The sequence below is a fragment of the Nannobrachium achirus genome (assembly GCF_963921795.1).
Source record: "Nannobrachium achirus genome assembly, chromosome: 3".
Lineage (NCBI taxonomy): Eukaryota > Metazoa > Chordata > Actinopteri > Myctophiformes > Myctophidae > Nannobrachium > Nannobrachium achirus.
In genome coordinates, this window is record NC_137812.1 from 28,629,218 (window position 1) to 28,652,510 (window position 23,293).

A 23,293-nucleotide genomic window follows, 5' to 3' on the forward strand; every position below is an offset into this window, starting at 1 on the left:
CATGTCTTGGCCATCTGGCCAGTGATGTATATTATCGGACCAGTTACCCATAGACCCCTGGTACCCATAGATATTCACAGATATGGGCTTAACATTGATGACATCAGGGATCTCCATATATGGGAATAAAAGGGATTTGGTTCCCCTGGCATCACAGGCATCTCCATATCTCCATATATGCATGGACATAAAAGGGATTTGGTTCCCCTGACATCACAGTGATGTCAGAGCGTGAGATTCAGTGTGCTGTCCAAACCCATAGACCGTAAAAAGGCGTACACGGACACGGACATGATGTGCCGTTTCTCATAGCAAACTCCGACCTTTGGTCGCAATTAGCAAAGAAAACTGGGGTGGGAATTCAGTCTCAGCTTCGCCCAGCTGAAGGCTGCTCAGATGGGGGGCTTGGAGGGAGGTGTCTTGCAGTGTCTTTGCTCATGGACATTTCTACACATGGGCCAGGGTCGGGAGGCAAACTGCCAGTGACCTTCTACAAACCAGACGGCCTTTCTACTAAGCTACTATGGCCAGCAGGGAAGGTAACATTCTTGAAGAAACATTTCATAACAATGTTATGAATCAGGGCAGCCTTAACAGAATGGGTGGAGAGGCTGTCTGGGAATCAGAAGGTCGCTGGTTTGCTGCCTTTCGTTTGTCAATGTGCCTAAAAGTGCCTGAACAAGACAATTTTTATAGAAAATTGGAAATACTCCAGTAAAACTACCTCAAAACTGTAATTAAGTACAGTACTTGAATCAATGTACTTAGCTACTTTACACCACTGACACAGACCGCATACAATGCATACAATGCATGTTCTATATGGTGCAGAAATCCTATGGGACAGAAGTCCCAAGCTGAGCGTGCTGTATTGCCATTAAAACCCATTGCCAGCCAAATTTAAATATGAATGTGCGCTTATAACGCCAGGAAATAGCTATATTTTATCATCATGATTACATTATTTTCAAAGCAAGGATGATATACCATACCACAAAATGACCACTAGAGCGAGCCATCGTAACACTAAAACCATAGACTGTGGAAGCCCCCATGTAAAAACCAAGATTCACAAGATTCAAGGATGGGATAGTGACATCACTCCCCATTGACTCAGAATGGGAGCCCTGCAGGCCGCCATCTGAGCTCAATACTGTTCAATTCGTGCTTGATCGTCTAAAACCACCATCGGTATGGGCACCGGAACGTACTGTATACAGATGCCACACAGAAAGTTTCCGAATCAAAATCGACCTAGTGAAGCTGCGTAAGGGTCTGATGTTTTGCATTGAGCCTAGCGGCTAGCAGAGGCTAATATAAACAGGAAGCCCTGGTTTAACAGTGACGTCATAATCGTATCCTTTTTTTTCACGGTTTACGTGTTGATACCATCCGAAGGTAAGCTAACCATTTCGCTCCGTCTATTAACCCAAATAAAAGCTTAAACAATGCTTTTATATAAAAGTCGATTAAAGTCGCTTGGCAGGGAAGTCCATAGTGAGATAGTTGATCTGAAAGTCGACTGGCGTCCAAGTTGTCAAGAGAAGGACAGACAGGTGCAGACTCTCAGTGAACAGTCTATGGAAACAGTCAGCACTAAAATGGTGACTTTTCTTGGCCTGAGTAACCGAATCGTGTCCGTTTGTCATGACTTCTGCTGCGGAAAATAATTACATTTTTTGTAATTATTTTTTGTAAGAGAATTCACGTTGTGAGTGAGAACTGTTTCTATAGACCAGGGGTCAGCAACCTTTTTGAAATGATGTGCCATGTTTTTATTTTCTAGAGTGTCAGTGTGCCATGTCAACATACATTTTAATGACAAATATTTTTACATATTTTAATTGGCAGGACATTGTTGTAACGATCATTAGACTCAGAGCAATAATCCACCTCCCTGACTCCCTCCCCTGTCAGAGTTAAGAGTTTTAATGAATGTAGAATTTTGTGCACGATGAAATTTGATATAAATTAGCTAACTTCATTTAATTGACCACATTTAAAAAATAATAATGACAACTATTTTTGACATATTTTGATAGGCAGGACATTGTTATAATGATCATTAGACTCAGAGCAATAATCCACCTATCTTCCCAACTCCCTCCCCAGTCAGAGTTCAGAGTTTTAATGAACGTAGAATTTTGTGCAAGATGTAATTTGCTATAAATGAGCTAACTTCATTTAATTGACCACGTTTAAAAAAAGATTTGTTTTAAAAATAAAAATCCTCTCTCTCACACTTCTGCCAGTGTGCCGGTGATCACCCTCCCCTGTGCCAATGTTGGCACCCGTGCCTAAGGTTGCCTACCCCTGCTATAGACTATACTGTACAGAACCAAACCACTCCAACAGTAAGTGCTCTACAAAAACACACACTCAAACAGCTTCAAGACACATACAGTGGTAGCCTACACACTGGGCAATATTCATACATGTAGTACATAATGTACAGTGGTCAATCATACAAGTACAATACACACAACATTATTCGGGTGGACAAGTGTCTGTGTGTGTGTGTGTGTGTGTGTGTGTGTGTGTGTGTGTGTGTGTGTGTGTGTGTGTGTGTGTGCGTGCGTGCGTGCGTGCGTGTGTGTGTGTGAGTGTGTGTGTGTGTGTGTGTGTGTGTGTGTGTGTGTGTGTGTGTGTTGAAGTGCTTAATATGAATGGACAGCTGCTGTGAGATCCTCACAATGTCTCACAATGAACACACACACACACACACACACACACACACACACACACACACACACACACACACACACACACACACACACACACAATATTAAAAGATGCCTTCCTATTGTGTTGTCAAGGTGTCTGTTGCTAGGACACGAAGAGGCCTCCGTTTAGATTATGTTTACAGAAGAGAGACATGTTCAATGAAGTCAGGTCACAGCTGGACCTCAGTGTGTGTGTGTGTGTGTGTGTGTGTGTGTGTGTGTGTGTGTGTGTGTGTGTGTGTGTGTGTGTGTGTGTGCGTACTCGCTTGTGTGTGTGTGTGTGTGTGTTTTGTATGTGGATGGTGTGTGTTTGTTTGTGTTTGTGTGTGTGCGTGCGTGTACATAGTGTCTAGGTGTGTGTGTGTGTTTGTGTGTGTGTAGTGTGTGTGTGTGTTTATGTATGTGGTTGGTGTGTATGTGCGCGAGCGTGTGAGTGTGTGGGTGATGTGTGTGTGTGAGTGTTAAGGTTGTGTGGGTGTGTACTGGCTCCTCCACACCATTAGGTCACGAACCTTCCCAGCTGCTGTCTCTGCGTGTGTGTGTGTGTGTGTGTGTGTGTGTGTGTGTGTGTGTGTGTGTGTGCGTGCGTGCGTGCATCTATCCATGGACAGGTAGTCTCATAATATTTGCTCTCTCTCTCTCTCTGGCTGCCTCCACCTCCTCCATTCATTTTCTCCTCCTTTCACAGATCTGTTCATACCGTGACATTCCTCCTCTGACTCCTCTTGTTGCCTCTTTATTCCTTCATTGTTCAACCATCTCTCTAGACGTTTAATATCCTCATCATCCACCCATCCATCCATCCATCCCTACATGCTCATCTCTGCACCCTCCCCCCCATCTCTCTCTCTCTCTCTCTCTCTCTCTCTCTCTCTCCCTCTCTCTCTCTCCCTCCAGTGGTCCCAGTGGAGGGTGAGAAAGGTAAACTTTCCCACTCATCCTCAAATCATCCTCCTTTCAACTCTCCAGCGCTCTCCCTCTCCCTCCCAAAACTAATTGTTATACCCTCCCCAAATGCATGCTTGGCGTGCTATTGCAGGCTGTCCTGACTCTGTGTGTATGTGTGTGCACTGCACGCGCATGTGCTTGCATGATGTGTGTGAACAAAACTAAAAAGCTGGTGGGAATGTTCAAGTAGACTGTTCCAAAGGGACGGGTCAAGAACAAGAAGGTCACATGACAAGGTCATGGTCACAGTCAAAGTCAAGAGTGTGAGTAGCTCCTTTCGGAACCTCTCCCTCCGCTTCTATGCAGCTCCGAGATGAGGTTCCTCCCTGTCGTCAACCAGAATCTTTCGGCTGGTTGGAAGATCCACCGTTAGCAATCACTTCTTACCTTTTGGTGAACATATCCTAAAGGTGAAGGTTTTCTGCTGATCTCTCATCCTTTTACTTCTCAAGCGTGGAAGAAAATCAAAGCAACGTGTTGAAATAAAGAGTTTATATCGCTCGTTTTGTCAGCCGGCTCTGTGTTTTCTCCATTGACTAACTTCCGGGCTCCAGTGCTACAGTCTATCGGGAAAACACAGAACCAGCTGACAAAACGAGCGATATAAACTCTTTGTTTCAACACGTTGCTTCGATTTTCTTCCACGCTTGAGAAGAAAAACAATGAGAGATCACCAGGAAACCTTCACCTTTTGGATAGAATGTTCACCAAAGGTAAGAAGTGATCGCTAACGGCGGATCTTCCACCCAGCAGGAAGATTCTGGTTTGACGACAGTGAGGAACCTCATCTCGGAGCTGCATAGCAACGGAGGGAGAGGTTCCGAAAGGAGCTAGAGTGTGTACTGGGTCAATCAACAGAGGTGCTGCATAGCAACAGAGGACACGGGAAGGGTTGGCACTCCCAGGTAGGTTTTTAATTTGACCGTGCTTTCAGCCTAGCAGTTTGATAGTCACAGTGTTTTCCACGCATGCTGCTATTCCTATGAAGATAAGAACCTGTTACACATGTTTTATAAGAATGAATGAATGAATGAATACATGAAATTCAAACTTTGCACAATTACATGAACGCAATGATAATATATACTACTACAGTTTGTTTTACAGCGTAGTGCTAGGGTGATACAAAGCGAACTACTATAACTACGTAACATGTGCTCTGCTCCACCCGACACACGCACGCACGCACACGCACACGCACACGCACACGCACACGCACGCACACACACACACACACACACACACACAGTCTTGTGTGAACCTTTCCAGGTCAGCAGGCTCAGACAGACTGAGAAGAACAACATGGTTAATATTTTATCCTTATAGGCTGTTGCTAATCCTCTTCGCACTCCCTCTCAACCTGCGCTGATTTCGTTAGGTGTGTTGCTTTATCCACAGCCAAGATGCACATTTTAATTTCAAGGACTCCCATAACTCTGAGAGTGTACAAACCTGCAAAAGGTCCATTTAGAACCCTTCCAAGGAACCCTGGGTCCCTGGACCTCACTTTGACTCACTGCAACGAATAATCAGAAGGACTAAATAAACAAATATCGGGGGGGAAAAAATTGCATTTGAACCCATTTGGCCTAGAATTATTGAATGCTTTAACCAGTGAAAAATTGCAGATATACAAGCTCACAGCGCGGCACCGAGTGCCGCGCTGCGAGCAAACGTTTGTAACTCAGATTTTGCTTCTGGGTGGTCCCTGGAACTAGGTATTTTGAGATGGGGGTCCGTCACTTGAAAAGGTTTGAGAACCACTGACATAGTAGTCTCTCAAGAACCGACTGAGCTCCATTTAAGTGAAAAGGACCTTTTCTTTGACGATGGCTGGCCAGATTGACATAGAAACATAGATTTTTCAAAAAATCTTAGAAGGATTCAAAAGACACTTATAGAATCGGGTCAAAATTCAAATTTTCAAAATTGTTCAAAAATAGCAGATCTACAAGCTCGCAGCGCGGCACTCGGTGCCGCGCTGTGAGCTTGTATATCTGCTATTTTTCAATAGTTAAAGCATAAAATAATGATACACAATAATGTGTACCCGTTCTAAATGGGTTAAACATCGGCATCCCTATTTTTAACCGCTGTTTGTTTCTACTTTTGTACCAGAGTTCCCACTTTGTATTTGACGCCAGAGCAGCATATTAAATTAAGCCGGAATTGAGACAAAGTGGGGACAACAAGAGAGCACAGATCGTTGGGAAAGTTAAGTCCAGATGTGGACAAAAGCGAGGCGGCGATTCCAGGGACATGCTGTGGTCAACACGCGGTCAACCCCACAAACCACCGGTCCGGGAGTGACCCCACCATGACCTGTGCTGACTACACAAACACTTGGAATTTCCCTCTCCAACACACACGCACACGCACGCACACACACACACACACACACACACACACACACACACACACACACACACACACACACACACACACACACACACACACACACACACACACACACACACACACACACACCTAAGATGTCACCATATATCATGATACGTCTGACAAGTGGTATTCGTCAGGTAACACGTATGAGATCAAACGCATGCACTTGAATACACAAACATGTCACTCACTCACTCATTCACTCAACACTTTAGAGTAACACACACACACATGCACACGGACACACCCTGCTATCACTGCTCTGGATCTCTGGCAATGCACGTTAAGACCCAAAACACACCCTCCTGACTGACACCTGCACTTCAGTGTGAATGACTGACTGACAGACAGACAGACAGACAGACAGACAGACAGACAGACAGACAGACAGACAGACAGACAGACAGACAGACAGACAGACAGACAGATACAGTAGACATGGGTGCCAACTAGGGCATTCACAAATAGTGTTTTTTAGTATTCGAATTATTCGACCTCAAAGTATTCGAATAGTCGAATATTCGACAGGACTGGCCAAACTGTCAAATATTAAGTAAGCAAGAGACGCGTTGCGAGGCGTTGTGAGCATGTAGATCTGCTATTTTCACAATATTTATCTGCGGAACCGAGTCATTAAATGTAATACCTACAATTCCAAGTGCTTGTCAGGCTATCTAGCCAAGCTTCTATCTAGCCAAGCTTTATAAACCATGAAGAAATATATATATATATTACAAAACAATAAAAAAATTAAATTAGCGAATATTCGACTTCGGTGAACGTCGAATAGTGACTTTGATATTCGAATATTGGAATATTTGGTGAATGCCCTAGTGCCAACATTGGCACAGGGGAGCGTGATCACTGGCACAAGTGTGAGGGAGAGGATTTATCTTTTTAAATTGAATATTGTATATTAAATACAGTCAATTAAATGAAGTCCCCTCACATCGGCATGCAAATTACATCCCCTCACATAATTCTACATTCATTCAAACTCTGAACTCTGACTGGGGAGGGAGCCTGGGAGATAGGCAAGGTTATTGCTCCTGTTATGTTTATGGAAAATCCCATATGTTGCAAATATATACTGTATATATATATTTTTAAAACATGGTACTTCTTGTCAAAAAGGTTGCCAAGCCCTTAGAGCTTGTTATTGGGTTTCTAGCACAGAACATACTCTATCCATGCCCCCAGTTTCTCTGTATGTGTTGTGTATTGTGTGTGTATGTGTTGTGTATTGTGTGTGTATGTGTTGTGTATTGTGTGTGTATGTGTTGTGTGTGTGTGTATTGGTGCCTTTACCACAGGGCTGCAGTTGTTTGACTGACAGGCAAAACACAGCAGGACGGAGGGGGAAAACACACACACACACACACACACATATGCAAAGGATTACCCTCACACAACAGCGAAATGCGTGCACATTAATGTGGGGCAATGGAGGCACGTCATCCATTGACCACACACACACACACACACACACACACACACACACACACACACACACACACACACACACACACACACACACACACACACACAGAAGGATGCAGGCAAAATCACACACATCAGACAAAAAACAAATATACAAAACAATTAAACCATGATGTGTAAATATACACATCCAGATGACACACACACACACACACACACACACACACACACACACACACACACACACACACACACACACACACACACACACACACACACACACACACACACACACACACACACACACACACACACACACACATTCACCAAATATTCGAATATCAAAGTCACTATTCGACGTTGTTCACCAAAGTCGAATATTCACATTTTTTTTCTTCTTTTTTTCTCTTATATATTGTTTATAAAACTTGGCTAGATAGGAAGTCATAAGAATGAGTTGTCAATGCCCCTGGTGGATGAATTTGTTAATGCTCTATACCAGGGGTTCACAGACCTTTTTAGGCTGTGACCCCCAAAATAAACATATTTGAACTCAATGAACTGGGGACCCCCACCCTGACTTGGAATAGTAGGAATTACATTTAATGTGACTCGGTTCCGCAGATAAATATTGTGAAAATAGCAGATCTACATGCTCACGTTGCGAGGCGTTGTGTGCATGTAGATCTGCTATTTTCACAATGTTCGCCTCTTGCTTACTTAATATTTGGCCAGTCCTGTCGAATATTCGACTATTCGAATACTTTGAGGTTGAATAATTAGAATACTAAAATCACTATTTGTGAATGCCCTAACACACACACACACACACACACACACACACACACACACACACACACACACACACACACACACACACACACACACACTGAACCCTGGGAAGGGTCGTGACCTGATGGTGTGGAGAAAGGCTGTAGCCATGACAACTGGACAAACGCAGCCAACGGTAAGAGGCAAATACCAACGGTAGGTCATTCCTGTGGTCTCTCTCTCTCACTTTCTGCCATTACACCCCCCCCCCCCCCCCCCACACACACACACACACACACACACACACACACACACACACACACACACACACACACACACACACACACACACACACACACACACACACACACACACTGTAATCTCTCTGCCTCCCTTTGGTTTCTCTATTTTTTTTGTGTGCTCATTTGTTCTTTTTTTGTGCTCTCTCTCTCTCTCTCTCTCTCTCTCTCTCTGCGTGCTACTGCTAAGCTGTGTCAGAGTCAGGAGGATACGGAACAAAGGGATCACATGCTGACTTTAACCTCTGGACAGCCTCTTCATCTCCTCTCTCCTCTCCCATCCTCCTTCCACTCCCCAACATCCACAGGAACAAGGGACTGGGGGGCTTAGCTGAACAAGAGCTACGTAGCTGCTCTTTACACCCAATTACACAAACTGTATTGGCTGAAGGGTGACACTATATAGAGGAAAGGCCAAGCGGTCACCAAAATGTCCATCATATAATCTGTTAGATTATGACACATATCGTCGTCGTCGGGTGGAAACCTCGTATCTCCCACGTTTCAAATGCGTACGTTCTTTCCCAAAGTAAAGCCCTGCTTCATCAGACAAGGCCGTTGCACAAAAGTAGTGAAAACAGCAGATCTACAAGCACACAACGCCTCGCGGCGCGAGGCGTTGTGTGCTTGTAGATCTGCTGTTTTCACTAGTTTAAATCATTTTTAAAATGATAAATGCAAAACGAACGGTTTTGGACATACAAAGTTTTCACCCGACAACGACGATATTTATTTTGAAACTTGACATTTTGGGCCTATAGGGTTGATATAGGCCCATCTCTTGGCATCTCTTCATTTATGAAGCCCTGGTTGCAAAACTTACATCCTATATCTCATCCATGCTACGTGAGAATGCTACTCTAGCGATTGGCTGGTCCTTCAGGTTCCTTTCACAGAGAGGATGTACGGTAAAGAAAGAAAGAAAACAGGAAACACTTGCGGAGCCTTGAGAAACTGAAAACCTCTCAAAGGAAACGCCAACCAGAGGTGCTGATAATCACAGATTTTAGTAGAAGGAGTGTCTGTGTGAATATGTGTGGTGTGTGTGTGTGTGTGTGTGTGTGTGTGTGTGTGTGTGTGTGTGTGTGTGTGTGTGTGTGCGTGTGTGTGTGTGCGTGTGCATGTGTGTGTGTGTGAGTGTGCGTGTGTGTGCTCCCCAGTCAAAGGGTTTTTCCCACTCCTCTCCGATGAAGCGGAGCACAAGGTTCGGTGGTCTCCCCGCTCGCTTACTTTGGATGGACATGACACGAGGTGTCAGGTTCCTGGCTTGACCTTATGGCAACGTGCACACTCACACACACAGGGACATGCTGGGCCCCTGATTCAGCCCGGGAAAAAGAGTTGTAGAGGCCCTCATTGCGCGCTATGGAGAGAGATCTCTCTCTATAGCGCTGCTGCTACTCAAAGATTTGCCATTTCAGATCATGACAAGTGACAAGCCAGTGGGCCAATTACATGTGTTATATTTCGTCATTGTCGGGTGGAAACCTTGTATGTCCAAAACCATTTTAAAAATGATTTAAACTAGTGAAAACAGACGATCTACAAGCACACAACGCCTCGCACCGCGAGGCGTTGTGTGCTTGTAGATCTGCTGTTTTCACTACTTTTGTGCGACAGCCTTGTATGATGAAGCAGGGCTTTGCTTCGGGAAAAAATTTACACATTTTAAACTTGGAGATACGAGGTTTCTGCCCGACAGTGATGATTTACTTGTTTGGCTGCCCAGCCCCCAAAATGGAACGAAGGCCGACATTTTATTTATTTAATTTTTTTCCTAATGGCTGGCCTGGACCGGCCGTTCGGGAGTTGTCCCGCTTTTCCCAATGGCCAGCACGTCCCTGACACACACACACACACACACACACACACACACACACACACACACACACACACACACACACACACACACACACACACACACACACACACAGAGGGTTGTGTAACAGCATTGTCAGGGGCTCGGCGCGTATAGAATGGTGGTTACTGCACTCACCACAGTGTCCTATCCTATGACATGTTTTCCAGGGTGATGCTATTATCCTACGCAGCAGGGAAGTCCCGCGCTCTCAGCATTATATGAAAAGTACAATTCGGCACAAGGGGGAAAAAAGATTTTCCTCCCACATGTGTGCCAGCGGTGCACTGCACACGGACGCATGCTGCGCACGTGCACGTGCGGAGCCAGCACGTGCACGTGTCGTGCACACGTGTACAGATGTATGATGCGCTGACCACGACACACTTTGAGCTCGATATGTACGTCAAAAATAGCAGACCTGCAAGCCTACAACACGAACTTGTGTGCGTGCCGCATTGTAGGCTTACCAGTCTGGAATTTCCAATGCACGGCACCGGCATGCGAAGGAGCATGAATTAGGCTTTATGCATTGCTACAGTATCATAATTATCAACAAAATGCCTCCCATGAGAAAGACCATTTTTATAATGAGCTACTCAGTATGAGGCTATTAACTCCTTTCTTCAATCTCTCTCTCTCTCTCTCTCTCACACACACACACACACGCACACACACGCACACGCACACACACACACACACACACACACACACACACACACACACACACACACACACACAGGAGCAATTTAATTCACGCACAGTCACAAATAGCGTTGCCCTACAAAAATGAAAATGAAAAAGAAAAAAAAAACAATTATAACACTGTTTACGTGGGCATGTAAAAGCAATCTTCCATCTTTGAAATATTCAGACTCACACTGCAGAGAGTAATTATCCCGCATAAGACTGCACAGTGCATGCACTCACGCAAACTCTATATAGATGTAAATGTAAGCAATTATGCATACAGAGACACACACACACACAAATTGCACACCAGAAATTATTTCTAACAAAAGTATGTTACAGACACACTGCATAAAAACACACTACATAACCATCTTAATAAATATCTTGACTCGCACGCGCGCGCACACACACACACACGCACACACATTTACACGCCATTGCCTCCCTTCACTCCCAGTAAATAGTGTGTGGTGCGGTGTGTGTGTGTGTGTGTGTGGTCACACTCCGATTAGTCTCTAAGCGGGCGTGTCCCGCTAAGAGTGGACAGCTGTCATCATCGCCCTGCCTGCGCACCACGCCAAGTTCACACTGTTAATTAGCCGCACGCAAATGACACCCGGGCCACAAACGCGCACGTCACTAAATGAAGAATGAATCTGACGACAACAGCGTTTAAGTATGCGAAACGGAGGGACGCACGAGGAGCCACGTGCATGCAGACACACACACACACACACACACACACACACTCGGGACGTTCAAAAAGACACAGTTGTGAACACATTTTGTAAATCGAGGACCCGCACCTGTCACTGATCTGACACCTTGATGGATTCTTGATTAACTGAATACATTAGGACTGTATCTTTTTTAGCATTATTGTATAACTGTACCTCTGTACTTTTTCCGAACTGTTAATAAACTGTTCAATCAATCAAAAACACCCATAGACATGCATGTACACTGTAACTGCAGCGTTTTTAACCTCATGAAAACTGGCATCACTGGCATTCTGGGCATATCATCACACAGGCGAACACCGCGCCAAAATGGCAGATCTACACAAGCTATCAACCTATCTCCAAGTTGTTAGCCATTTTCCGGCGACCAAATGGAACCAAATTTGGTTCTATTTGAATACTACATTGGATTAAAGAGCAATAAAATCTCTGAAAATCTTTGTATGGCCAAGTCCTAATGTGTGATTTGTGAAACTGTGAAAGGAGCCTTCTCCCCCAGCATGCTTCCGTAGAGGACATGCTGGCTTCGATAGAATCCAAATGACTGAAACCAGCAGTTGTGACTCAGAACTATAATACCTGATACTGTCAGAGTTAAAGGACAACATTGTTTTTTTCTTACAACAAGGGTTCATATTTTAGATTGTAATTAGAGTGTTAAAATGTTTTCATTTACTGCTTTATATCGTTATAGCAATTTTAGCAATTTTGATTTCAGTGTGTGTACAAGTGGCTGCCCATGAAAGATTGTGGTGCATCTTGGGAATTGGCTTATTGTGTGTAAAAAGACATATTTAACCACTTGTACGAATGCACCCACCTACTGAAATCAAAACGATTAAAATCGCTAAAACGATTGAAAGCAGTAAATGAAAACATTTTAACACTCATCTTTTTCCTTTATCTAATTACAATCTAAAACATGAACCCTTGTTGTCCTTAAAGGACAAGTTATAGTCTGAGAAGCATTGGGTTAAAGACCTGTGGCGGTGCTTGCACGCCATACACGACTCATTCTGGAAGCAAAAGGTGATGCTGCGATCAGGATTTACCGTGTGAAGCCTACACCAATAGGGAGAGAACATGCATAAACCCTGTTTTAATGCCATGACACTGCTGGCACGCAGGAGCGGGCTGTCACGGCAAATCCTTTAGTGAGTAATTATCAATTCCTTGCAAAATATATCCCAGTGTGATCCTGCAAGAGGAGACAGCCAATTATGTAGAGCAGAGCCCCGAGCAAAGTGTGCTGCTCACACCGGAGGAAGCCAATCGGCTCAGTGTCGCGTGGAAACCTCATATGACCAATAACTGTTGCTTACTAAGAAATGTCTCTGGCACACCTACAAAGGCGACATGTGCGTCGAGGAACAGACCAAACAAGGTCCGACAAACTGATAAAGAAAAAAACTCTCGGACACTATCTTCAAATGCAAGTATTTTTTAATGCGGAATCAATGTTTTTTTTTTTTTTTGACCTTCATTAGTTTGCCTTTATCATAAAGATAGATTGATGAAGGTCTAAAAAAGACAAACGCGGTCACGCGGATAGTGTGCAAGAGTTTATTTTCTTCTTTTTACCGGATTTAAGTTAAAAGTAGCAAATATAACAGAAATACGAGCTCCAAGATCTGCAATCTTCACTACTTTTGTGAGACACTAGCTTGACGAAGTGGGGTATTAATTTATGTTAAAAAAATTACAACTATGGAGATAAGAGGTTTCCGCCCGACCGCAACCAAACGAGCCAATTTCGTGAACTTTTAACGTGACCCGGCGTAATTATTTTCAGTACATTTAAAGACGCCCTCCCTCGGCGAGCAGATCTGAGCTGGGTTTTATGGAAAACTGCTGCGGTGCTGCTGATGTGCTGTGTTGTGTTGTGTTGAGTGGGCTTCACACTAAATCCCATCCATCCACAGTCAGCAGCACCGCACACCTGCTGGGGATAACCACAGAGTAGACATGACACAAAGACAGGTTCACCTTCGGGTCAAGGTGTGTGTGTGTGTGTGTGTGTGTGTGTGTGTGTGTGTGTGTGTGTGTGTTCTATATGTGCATCCATAATCCCCGGGCTCCCCAGGCTCATACTGTGGTTCCGGGGAGAAAGGAAGCCCCTGGGAATCACTCACTCACACACACACACACACACACACACACACACACACACACACACACACACACACACACACACATGCGCGCGTGCACACACACACACACACACACTCACACACACACACACACACACACACACACACACACACACACACACACACACACACACACACACACACACACACACACATGCACGCACACACACAGCCTCTGGCGTGTCGTCAAAGCAGACAAAAGACTGTTTCTGGGCGTGGATGCAACCGCAAAGAGCCAACAAAAGACATGATAGACAGGAGGGAGAGAGTGATATAGGGAGAGTGTAGTGGGGAGAGAGAGAGAGAGAGAGAGAGAGAGAGAGAGAGAGCGAGAGAGAGAGAGAGGGGGGGGGGGGGTAAAAAAGAAAGGTGAGAGATCAGGAAGGGAGTGAGAGAGAGTGATGGGAAGGAGCTTGAGAGTGAGAGAGAGAGAGAGAGACAAATAGAGAGAGGTCAAACAAATCAAGAGGGAGAGAGAGAGGAGCGAGAGAGAGACCAAACAAATCAGTGGCCGACAGAGCGAGAGAGAAGGGAGAGAGCGTCACAGAGATGAGATGGAGGAAGAGTGACGGAATTCAGAGAGACAGTGGAGGAGAGAGAACAGAATGAAGCCAGATGAATACAGATGTGCCATTTCAAAACGTCACACGTCCAGCCATTGGCAAGATCGTAGATTTCCAGTGGATTGCCAGAGCATTGAGCTTGTAGATCAGCTATTTTTGCTATTTGTATGACCTTCTCTGACAAGTTTAAATCTACCCATGAAGGTGGATAATGCTTTTCACTGGGAATGGAGTGACTGAATAGCTCCATGTCGATGTGACAATATTTCTTAAACCAAGATATCGTGAGGGTTCTTTGGTATTATATTCAACACTCCAGAACCTTTTGAAATAAAATGCCGTCGTTGGTAAAGTGGATAAAGATAACAAAACAGGCTTTTGTTGTTCATGTCACTCACATGGAACTGTCTGATAAGTTCAGAAAATGATATCACTTTACAGTAATGCAACCTTAACCACTTAAACGGTGGAGCGGAGTACCTCAGGGCTCTATGCTAGGGTATTTTCTGTACATTGTGGGGAAAGCTTTCGCTGAAAATAGCCGGTTTGTGTGGTTAAAGACCCGCTATATCTCTCACAACATTTAAGCGATGTCACAATGATATGATCCCAGACGATTATGTTGTTTTATATCGCAATACATCACATTGAATTGATACATCGCCCCAAGCTCTAAGCCTTAGAGAGCGGAATTGTGACACGAGTGCCAATTTTAATGGGAAAAGCAGTACAAGCGGAGAGAGAGAGAGAGGGAGAAAGGGAAGGAAGAGTGAAAGAGAGTGATGGAGAGAATGGGAAAGGGAGCAATAAAGGAGAAGAGGAAGGGAGCTGAGGCATGGATGGAGGGAGAGAGGTGGGGATGGAGAGAGGAGTGATGGAAGGGTGGAGGGGTTGGAGAGAGCCCATCATGGCTCACACATGAAAAGCTACACAGATGGGACCCCTGGTGTGTGGGAGAGGGAACACTCTAGCAGAAAGGGAAGTGTGTCCGTGTGTGCGTGACTGCGAGCATGTGTGCATGCAGTGAGATACAGAGACTGCGGTGGTACTACAGTGAATGTGTGTGTGTGTGTGTGTGTGTGTGTGTGTGTGTGTGTGTGTGCGCGCGCGTGTTTCAGAGGCAATCCCAGGGGGACAGAGGGCATTATTAAGCCCATCAACACAGCAGGAGAAAAAGCACTCCTTCTGAAGGGGGTGCTAATGGACAAAAACTGCGTGTGTGTCCGGGAGTGTGCGTTTGTTCGTGCGTGTGTTGAGTGTGTGTGTGCGTACACGTGTGTGTGTGTGTGTGTGTGTGTGTGTGTGTGTGTGTGTGTGTGTGTGTGCGGCTGTGCGCACGCTGATTGATTGAACATGCCAACTCCATCTGGACACTCCCTGATGGGAGCCAAGGTGTGAAATTGGCCAAAAAACAAACCAGCAAATAAGTTAACACACACACACACACACACACACACACACACACACACACACACACACACACACACACACACACACACACACACACACACACACACACACACACACACACACACACACACACACACTTTCTGTCACCTTTTCTTTCACTCATTTGTTTCTGACACATGCACGCACGCCCACACACACACACACGCACGCACGCACGCACACACACACACACACACACACGCAAACACGCACACACCTGTCACAAAGGGATCTATTGGAGGGAACTGATAATTAAAAACCGCTGTCTTGTTTGTTTTGCTTTTCCTCTTCCTCTCTCTCTCTCTCTCCCCCTCTGTCCCTTTCCCCTCTCTCTCTCTCTCTCTCCCTCTCTCTCTCTCTCTCTCTCGCTCACTCTCTCTCTCTCTCTCTGTGTGCCAGTGTTTGTGTATCCGTTTCCTAGCGTATCCAGGCAGTAGCACGGGAGCTCTAGTCAATCCTCTAACACAAACACACACATTCAACAGAAGTTCTTTGGCCGGGGGTCTCTGCGTGTGTGTGAGTGCGTGCGTGCGTGTGTGTGTGTGTGTGTGAGAGAGAGAGAGACACACACACATACACATAGTGACATTAATTCACATGGTAACAGCCAGTGGGATTTGAATGATGACGGCATGTGTAGTCTGTGTCCAGGAAAAATAATCCCTGAGAATTTTCAACGTCAGTGATTCCAGTCATTATGAAGGCATTTATGTTCACATTGTTGCCCACGCAGTTGTCACAGTTTATATCCTGATGGAATTAATGACACATGGAGGGATAATCATTTGTGCAGGTAGGGAGAAATGATCCAGAACATTATCGGCCAGGGTCATTGTTATTTGTTAAATGATTGATTCAATTATTCATTCATTCATTCAGCATTCATTCAAGCTTTCATTCATTCACTCACCCACTTAATTCATTCACCCATCGATACTGTAGTGTGCATCCATGTTATGTTGCTGCTACATTTAGATGCGACCGTAGGTCGCATTTACAATGAAAACCTGCAGCTCATGTGTGTCAGTCAGTCAGTCAGTCAATCAGTCACGCCTCATGTCACACTCCATATACTGTATGGCCAAGACAGAATTCATTTCAAGTGTGACTCGCGTTACAGCAACCACACTTGCAAAATAATTCTGTCCATGTCCCTTTTATGCCCATATATGGAGATCCCTGATGTCATCAATATTAAGCCCATATCTAGGAATGCCCATATATGGACATATTGTGTCAGTCTCTGTTGTTTCAGCATAACATTTTTTGGGGGATTTATTTTCACAATATAATGTGACGCTCATGTGAAGCATAACATTCTCCCGGTTATACACCGTTGGAAGGAGATATATAGCACTCTCTCGGCAACACACCGTTGGATGGAGCTATATAGCACATTACGCACCAAGACGTTGATCACTCTGAAGTAGCTGCACTCTGTCGCTAGGCGCTGCTGTATCTACTCATCGTTGTTGTTGTCCCAAACATCATTAAAGCTTAGCTGTACATTTCTCAAGATGAATTTCAAAACGTATTGTTTTCAAACTGGTGTGGTTTACCTGTGGCTCTTAAGGTCATTACACACTGGCGAATTAGCGACGCGGCTCAAATAAGCGACCCAAAAATTTGAAATATTCACAGCAGAGAGGACACCGCCTGAAGCGTTCCCCGGCAGGAGCCAGTGGTGTAAAGTAACCCCAGTTCTAATATGATTATTTTGGGGGGTAAAAGTTTGTGAGTCCTCGTTATAGGGCAGGGTTCCCCAATAGGAGGCCCGCGGGCCATTTGCGGCCCGCGGGGGGCTACTGTCAGGCCCCCACCAACCCCAGTAATAATGGTGGTATAAGAGCAGCAACAACACTAGTATATCGTCGTTGTCAGGTGGAAACCTCGTATCTCCAAATGTGTATGTTCTTTCGCAAAGTAAAGCCCTGCTTCATCATTCAAGGCGTCTCACAAAAGTAGTGAAAACAGCAGATCTACAAGCACACAACGCCTCACACAATGCCACCGTCGCCCCCTGCAATGTTGTGGCCCTTGGCTTGGTACCCTAGACATGATTCGGCCCTTGGGGAAAACCCTGTTATAGGGTATAGGGTAGGGGTGGGCGATATGGCGATAATTATCGTCTCGGCGATACAGCTTTGCCACGATAGGCCATTTCAGAATATCGTTTCTCTCGTGATACAAACAGTCATTTAGAAAAGGCTCTGGATACAGCGAGTGCACGTTCCATGAGTCGCAGCTCTATTGCTTAATTTATACTTCTATAGTACTGTGGTGTAATTCGCCAAAAAGAACAGATCTACAAGCTATAACGTGTCGCGGCTCAACGTGTCATATAGTTTGAGGATCTGTCCCCTGCTTTCACGGCCCCTCCCCCGTGCAGCACGCAGACAGGCTACAGAGTGTCTACAGCACTGACTGAGTTGTGATTGTGTGCAGGAGCACGGCACAGTGGTCCACGATTTAGTTTCACTTTCACGGGACTTTAGTAAAGCAGTGATGCAGCTTGGCCTGCATTCTTTGAAGCATATTTTTTATAATGGATGCATTAAACTAACAGGACGCAAACTACTTATCCGTCCTGCTATCGCTATCAGCCATCTCACTGCTTGCAAAGCTGAACTGTGCTGGAGTCTCATCCATAGCTGTGTGTTCTGGCAGTATTGATGAGATGATTTAGATCACCTTGTAAATCCATGCATCTGTTTTTATTAACTATAAACAAGTAGCTATTTGCTGCTATTTGTAAAGTGCTTATGTTTTCACCATTGATGCATGCGTGTGTCGTCGCGAATCGCGGTGAAATCGTCGCGTCTATTTTGCGTCTATTTTATCTATTACATAATTGGCTTAGTCATAAAAACCATGCCATTATTGTTAGTAGAAAAGCGAAAAGCTAGGATGATAATGAGTGAGTAATTCTCTAAAAATAAAGCTTGTATCATAACAAACCTCCTGACTTTGGTTGGTCATAAGGTAATTTGTTTTCCCTCAAGTTTCAATGGTAAGGCATGGGTTGTTGTCAACCTGTGGGTCGAGACCCCCAGAGAGGTCCCGCCAAATTGTTTTGAATATAGCCTATCTACAAGCTCACAACACTCAAAAAACATTTCAAAGGAACCCATAAAACATTTCTGGGACCCATTTGAATGACCTGAACCATCATCACACCAACTAGTAAATATTTTGAGGTAAAAGATGATAATTGTTTAATCAAACATCTGAATGTTATCATTAAAAAAAACTATCTTTCTATCTGCAGCATAAAAATGAATAGATTATCTATAGAATATCTGTGTGGGTCTAATAAACCAACCATAAGGTAATTTGCTTTCCCTCAAGTATCAATGGTAAGGCATGGGTTGTTGTCAACCTGTGGGTCGAGACCCCCAGAGAGGTCCCGCCAAATTGTTTTGAATATAGCCGATCTACAAGCTCACAACACTCTGATAACATTTTAAGGTAACCCATAAAACATTTCTGGGACCCATTTGAATGACCTGAACCATCATCACACCAACTAGTAAATATTTTGAGGTAAAAAATGATAATTGTTTAATCAAAAATCTGAATGTTATCATTAAAAAAATCATAGATTAGTCTATCTATCTTTCTATCTGCAGCATACAAATGAATAGATTATCTATAGAATATATGTGAGGGTCTAATAATCATAATAAACCTAAAAACCCGCATAAAACAGTATCGTGATAATATTGTGTATCGTGATACTGCATGAAGCATATCGTGATAATGCTTTTATCCAGTATCGCCCACCCCTAGTATAGGGTCGTAAAAGTGAGACACTTACAGTCTAGACAGGCCTTCATTCTTCTGAAACATCAGCTCCGGCAGCTGAGTGAGGCGGTTTTTGTTGAGGCGTCTGCAAGATCAATCACACAGAGAAACAACAGTGACACTCTGCTCAATCAACTGTTCATCGTGGCAGCTTATGTAGGGGTTAACATGTGCACGTCCATGTGTCAGTGTGCGTGTGTGCGCGTGAGAGATTGTGTGCGTGTGTCTGTGTCTGTGTGTGCGTGAGTGTGCGCATGAGAGATAGTGTGTGTGTGTGTGTGTGTGTGTGTGTGTGTGTGTGTGTGTGTGTGTGTGTGTGTGTGTGTGTGTGTGTGTGTGTGCGTGCTCTCACAGTCTCTCCAGTTCCTTTAGGTCATCAAAGGCTCCTCTCTCAATGTTACTGATCTGGTTCTCCATCAGATGACTGCATGGAGGGAGAGAGAGAGAGACAGAGAGAGAGAGAGAGAGAGAGAGAGAGAGAGAGAGAGAGAGAGAGAGAGAGAGAGAGAGAGACACACACACAGAGAGAGAGACAGAGACAGAGACAGAGACAGAGACAGAGAGAGAGAGAGAGAGAGAGACAGAGACAGAGAGCGAGAGAAAGAGGGAGAAAGAGGGAGAAATACTAAATACAATCATGGGATGGATAGTAGGGCTGGGTGATATGACTTCAAATCAATATCACATTATTACAAACTTTTGTCTCAATTACATTCTTTACACTCTGTGTGTGTGTGTGTGTGTGTGTGTGTGTGTGTGTGTGTGTGTGTGTGTGTGTGTGTGTGTGTGTGTGTGTGTGTGTGTGTGTGTTAGGGCATTAGCGACTCAAGTTTTTTTCAAGTCGAATCGACTTACAGTAAAGTCGAAGTTGAATCATCATATTGACGGGACGGGGGGGGGGGGGGGGGGGGGCACAATGACACGACGCAATGTGAGTGACTTGTACTGTATGAGTGAAGCGGTGATGCTTGTAGTAGCCTTCAGTCAGCTGTTCTCAGCGTGCATTCCGTGCAATGCCGTCCGTTGCGGCGGACGGGTGAAGTTAATTGTCTCATTAGGAGCGTATACAGTATACAGGGTTCACACACATTTTTACCAATTCATTTTAACCAAAACTTTTACAAAACTTTTCCAGAATATTGAACCCAATTTCCAGGACTATATAACAATAATTCAGCTCAATAACGAGTTGCTTACTCCTATGCGCAATGCCCAAAGACAGGCAGTGTATGCCAGTGGTTCTCAACCTTTTCAGGCCGTGACCCACTGACCCCCGAAATAATCATATTTTAACTGGGGACCCGGCACCCTGACGAGCACTAAGAGTTGAGGAATTTTGTATAACACGGTTTTATTGTGAAAATAGCCGATCTACATGCTCACAACACCTCGCAAGATCGTCTATTTTCAAAATTTTTGCCTCTAATATTTGACAATTTAGCCAATGTTTAATTTGTCATTTCAGAGGTATTCACAAAATCAATAACCAAAGACAATGCATAGCTATTCTTTCCAGGACCTTCCAGGACCCTTGATAAATTCCAAAACTTTTCCAGTACTGGAAAAATATTTTTCTAATTTCAAAACATTTCCAGGAATTTCATGACCGTGGGAACCCTGTATATACCACGCCGTCTCACCACAGTCACCAGCCAACAAGGAAGAGGTACGAATGAACTGAAACATGCGCTGAGGCTGAGCTGTCCCCAAAATAACACATTTGGGGAATTGATTTTTCTTCAACTTTCGACTTTCCCTGATGGGAGTGGATTTATGTAATCAAGTCGATTGAATCGATTTGTCGATTATTTGGTTAATGCCCTAGTGTGTGTATGTGACAATAGCAGATTTACAAGCTCACAAGCTTGTAAATAGGCACATTTTCACTATTTTGGTAAGCGACCATTGTACAATGAAGTATAAAATAGGGGTAACTAATTTAGTAGAATATATATAAAAAAAGTATATATATTTTCATGTTGATTTGCCAATATATAAGGAAACAAAACCTGCTTCTGGATTATTCGATTAATCTACATGAGAAAGATTAAGTAGGTTATTGTTTCTAAATATGGGTTTGGATAATATTTCTGGGTTAATTGTGCAGCCCTAACAGATAGATTCAGATAAAGGAAATCTGAAAGGAGAATCAGTAGACAACTTGTTTAGACCCTTCACTGACAACCACGTCCACAACCTAATCTACCGGCGTAACACTGAATCTCTTCCTGACAGCAACGTGCCCCAGGCTCCAAGAGGAATGCCAATAGTCTTAAGCAGGCATAAAGACATGCCATTAGTTCCTAGCATGTCATCCATTCACACAGTGCATGTCCATCACAGACAAATCCACAGATCCAAATCCCATGCTCATAACACAGGAAACCGACACTAGCCACTGGGACCATTGTGTTTCCAGGTCAAAAGGTCACCCCCCCCCCCCCCCCCTTCCTGTTGTAATGTGTCTGACACTGACACCATACCACAAGGCTCACATATCAGGGGGGAGTCAAAAACGTACCCTCTGGGTTTCACCGCTGTCACACGCTCGATTCCCCCAATCCCCACACAGGACACCAGAGTATACCGAGGCATGCGGGCGGTGCGGAAAACAGTCGGCTTTAAGAACGAAAAGCTTACCGATTTGTCAACAGAGCGTAGGGCTGTCACGATATGACATTTTACATGACGATTAATTGTCACTCAAATAATTGGCGATTAACGATTTAATTGTGTTTTTGTCGTTGACAATTACATTTCTGTTTGGCTTTTAGGCTTTGAAGTTGCACATGGCATTCTACTTAAAAAAATAACATTGATAGTGGAAATAGCCGATCTACAAGCTCACAACGCGTCGCATAGATCTGCTATTTCCACTATTTCGGACATTTTTCAACATTCACGATTATGACGATTATGACAAAATAATTGCGATAATGTCAAATAATCACGATTAGACGATTATGTAATAATTGTGACAGCCCTAACAGAGCGACTTGTGATAAGACAGGTTTTGTCCAACTGCCACCGCACACATATTGGTTGACTGTTTTCTAATAACGTGGCAGGGTGTTAGAGCAGATTGCTCTGTGATTTCCCCCCACCAATGCGGTATTGTTTTCCATTTCAAACAGTCCCGTGCTCACAGAGAGTCCCTTGTGGAATGAATGAACCACGCATAATATTATCATGATATCACGCTGCGAGCGCCACGAGTACCACAGAGACCTTTGATTTTGATAATAACCGTTTTGATACTTGTCTTGAACTATCGGGCATAAATGACATTCCACGCATGTCATTACACGAAGAGGAGACGAGGCACTTCATGGCATCCCCGGCGTCATTTTCATTTCAGTTCATTTACAACTAACTAGGGCGACAGAATTGTAGATTACAAAACTGTACAACAGTAAGTGCACATTAAATTCCTGAATTTACATTTGAATGTCTAC

The 23,293-nt window shown here is 44.2% G+C and overlaps 1 protein-coding gene across 1 annotated transcript in view; it reads right to left on the reverse strand.

The window, feature by feature from the left end:
- The window catches only part of slit1b (slit homolog 1b), a gene marked incomplete at both ends in the record, with an annotated part of 121,692 nt that overhangs the window by 76,687 nt on the left and 21,712 nt on the right, over positions 1–23,293 (reverse strand). Inside the window, 2 exons of the mRNA XM_080722501.1 lie at positions 19,852–19,923; positions 20,191–20,262. Coding sequence (XP_080578627.1) covers positions 19,852–19,923; positions 20,191–20,262 — 144 coding nt within the window. The remainder of the gene's footprint in view (positions 1–19,851; positions 19,924–20,190; positions 20,263–23,293) is intronic.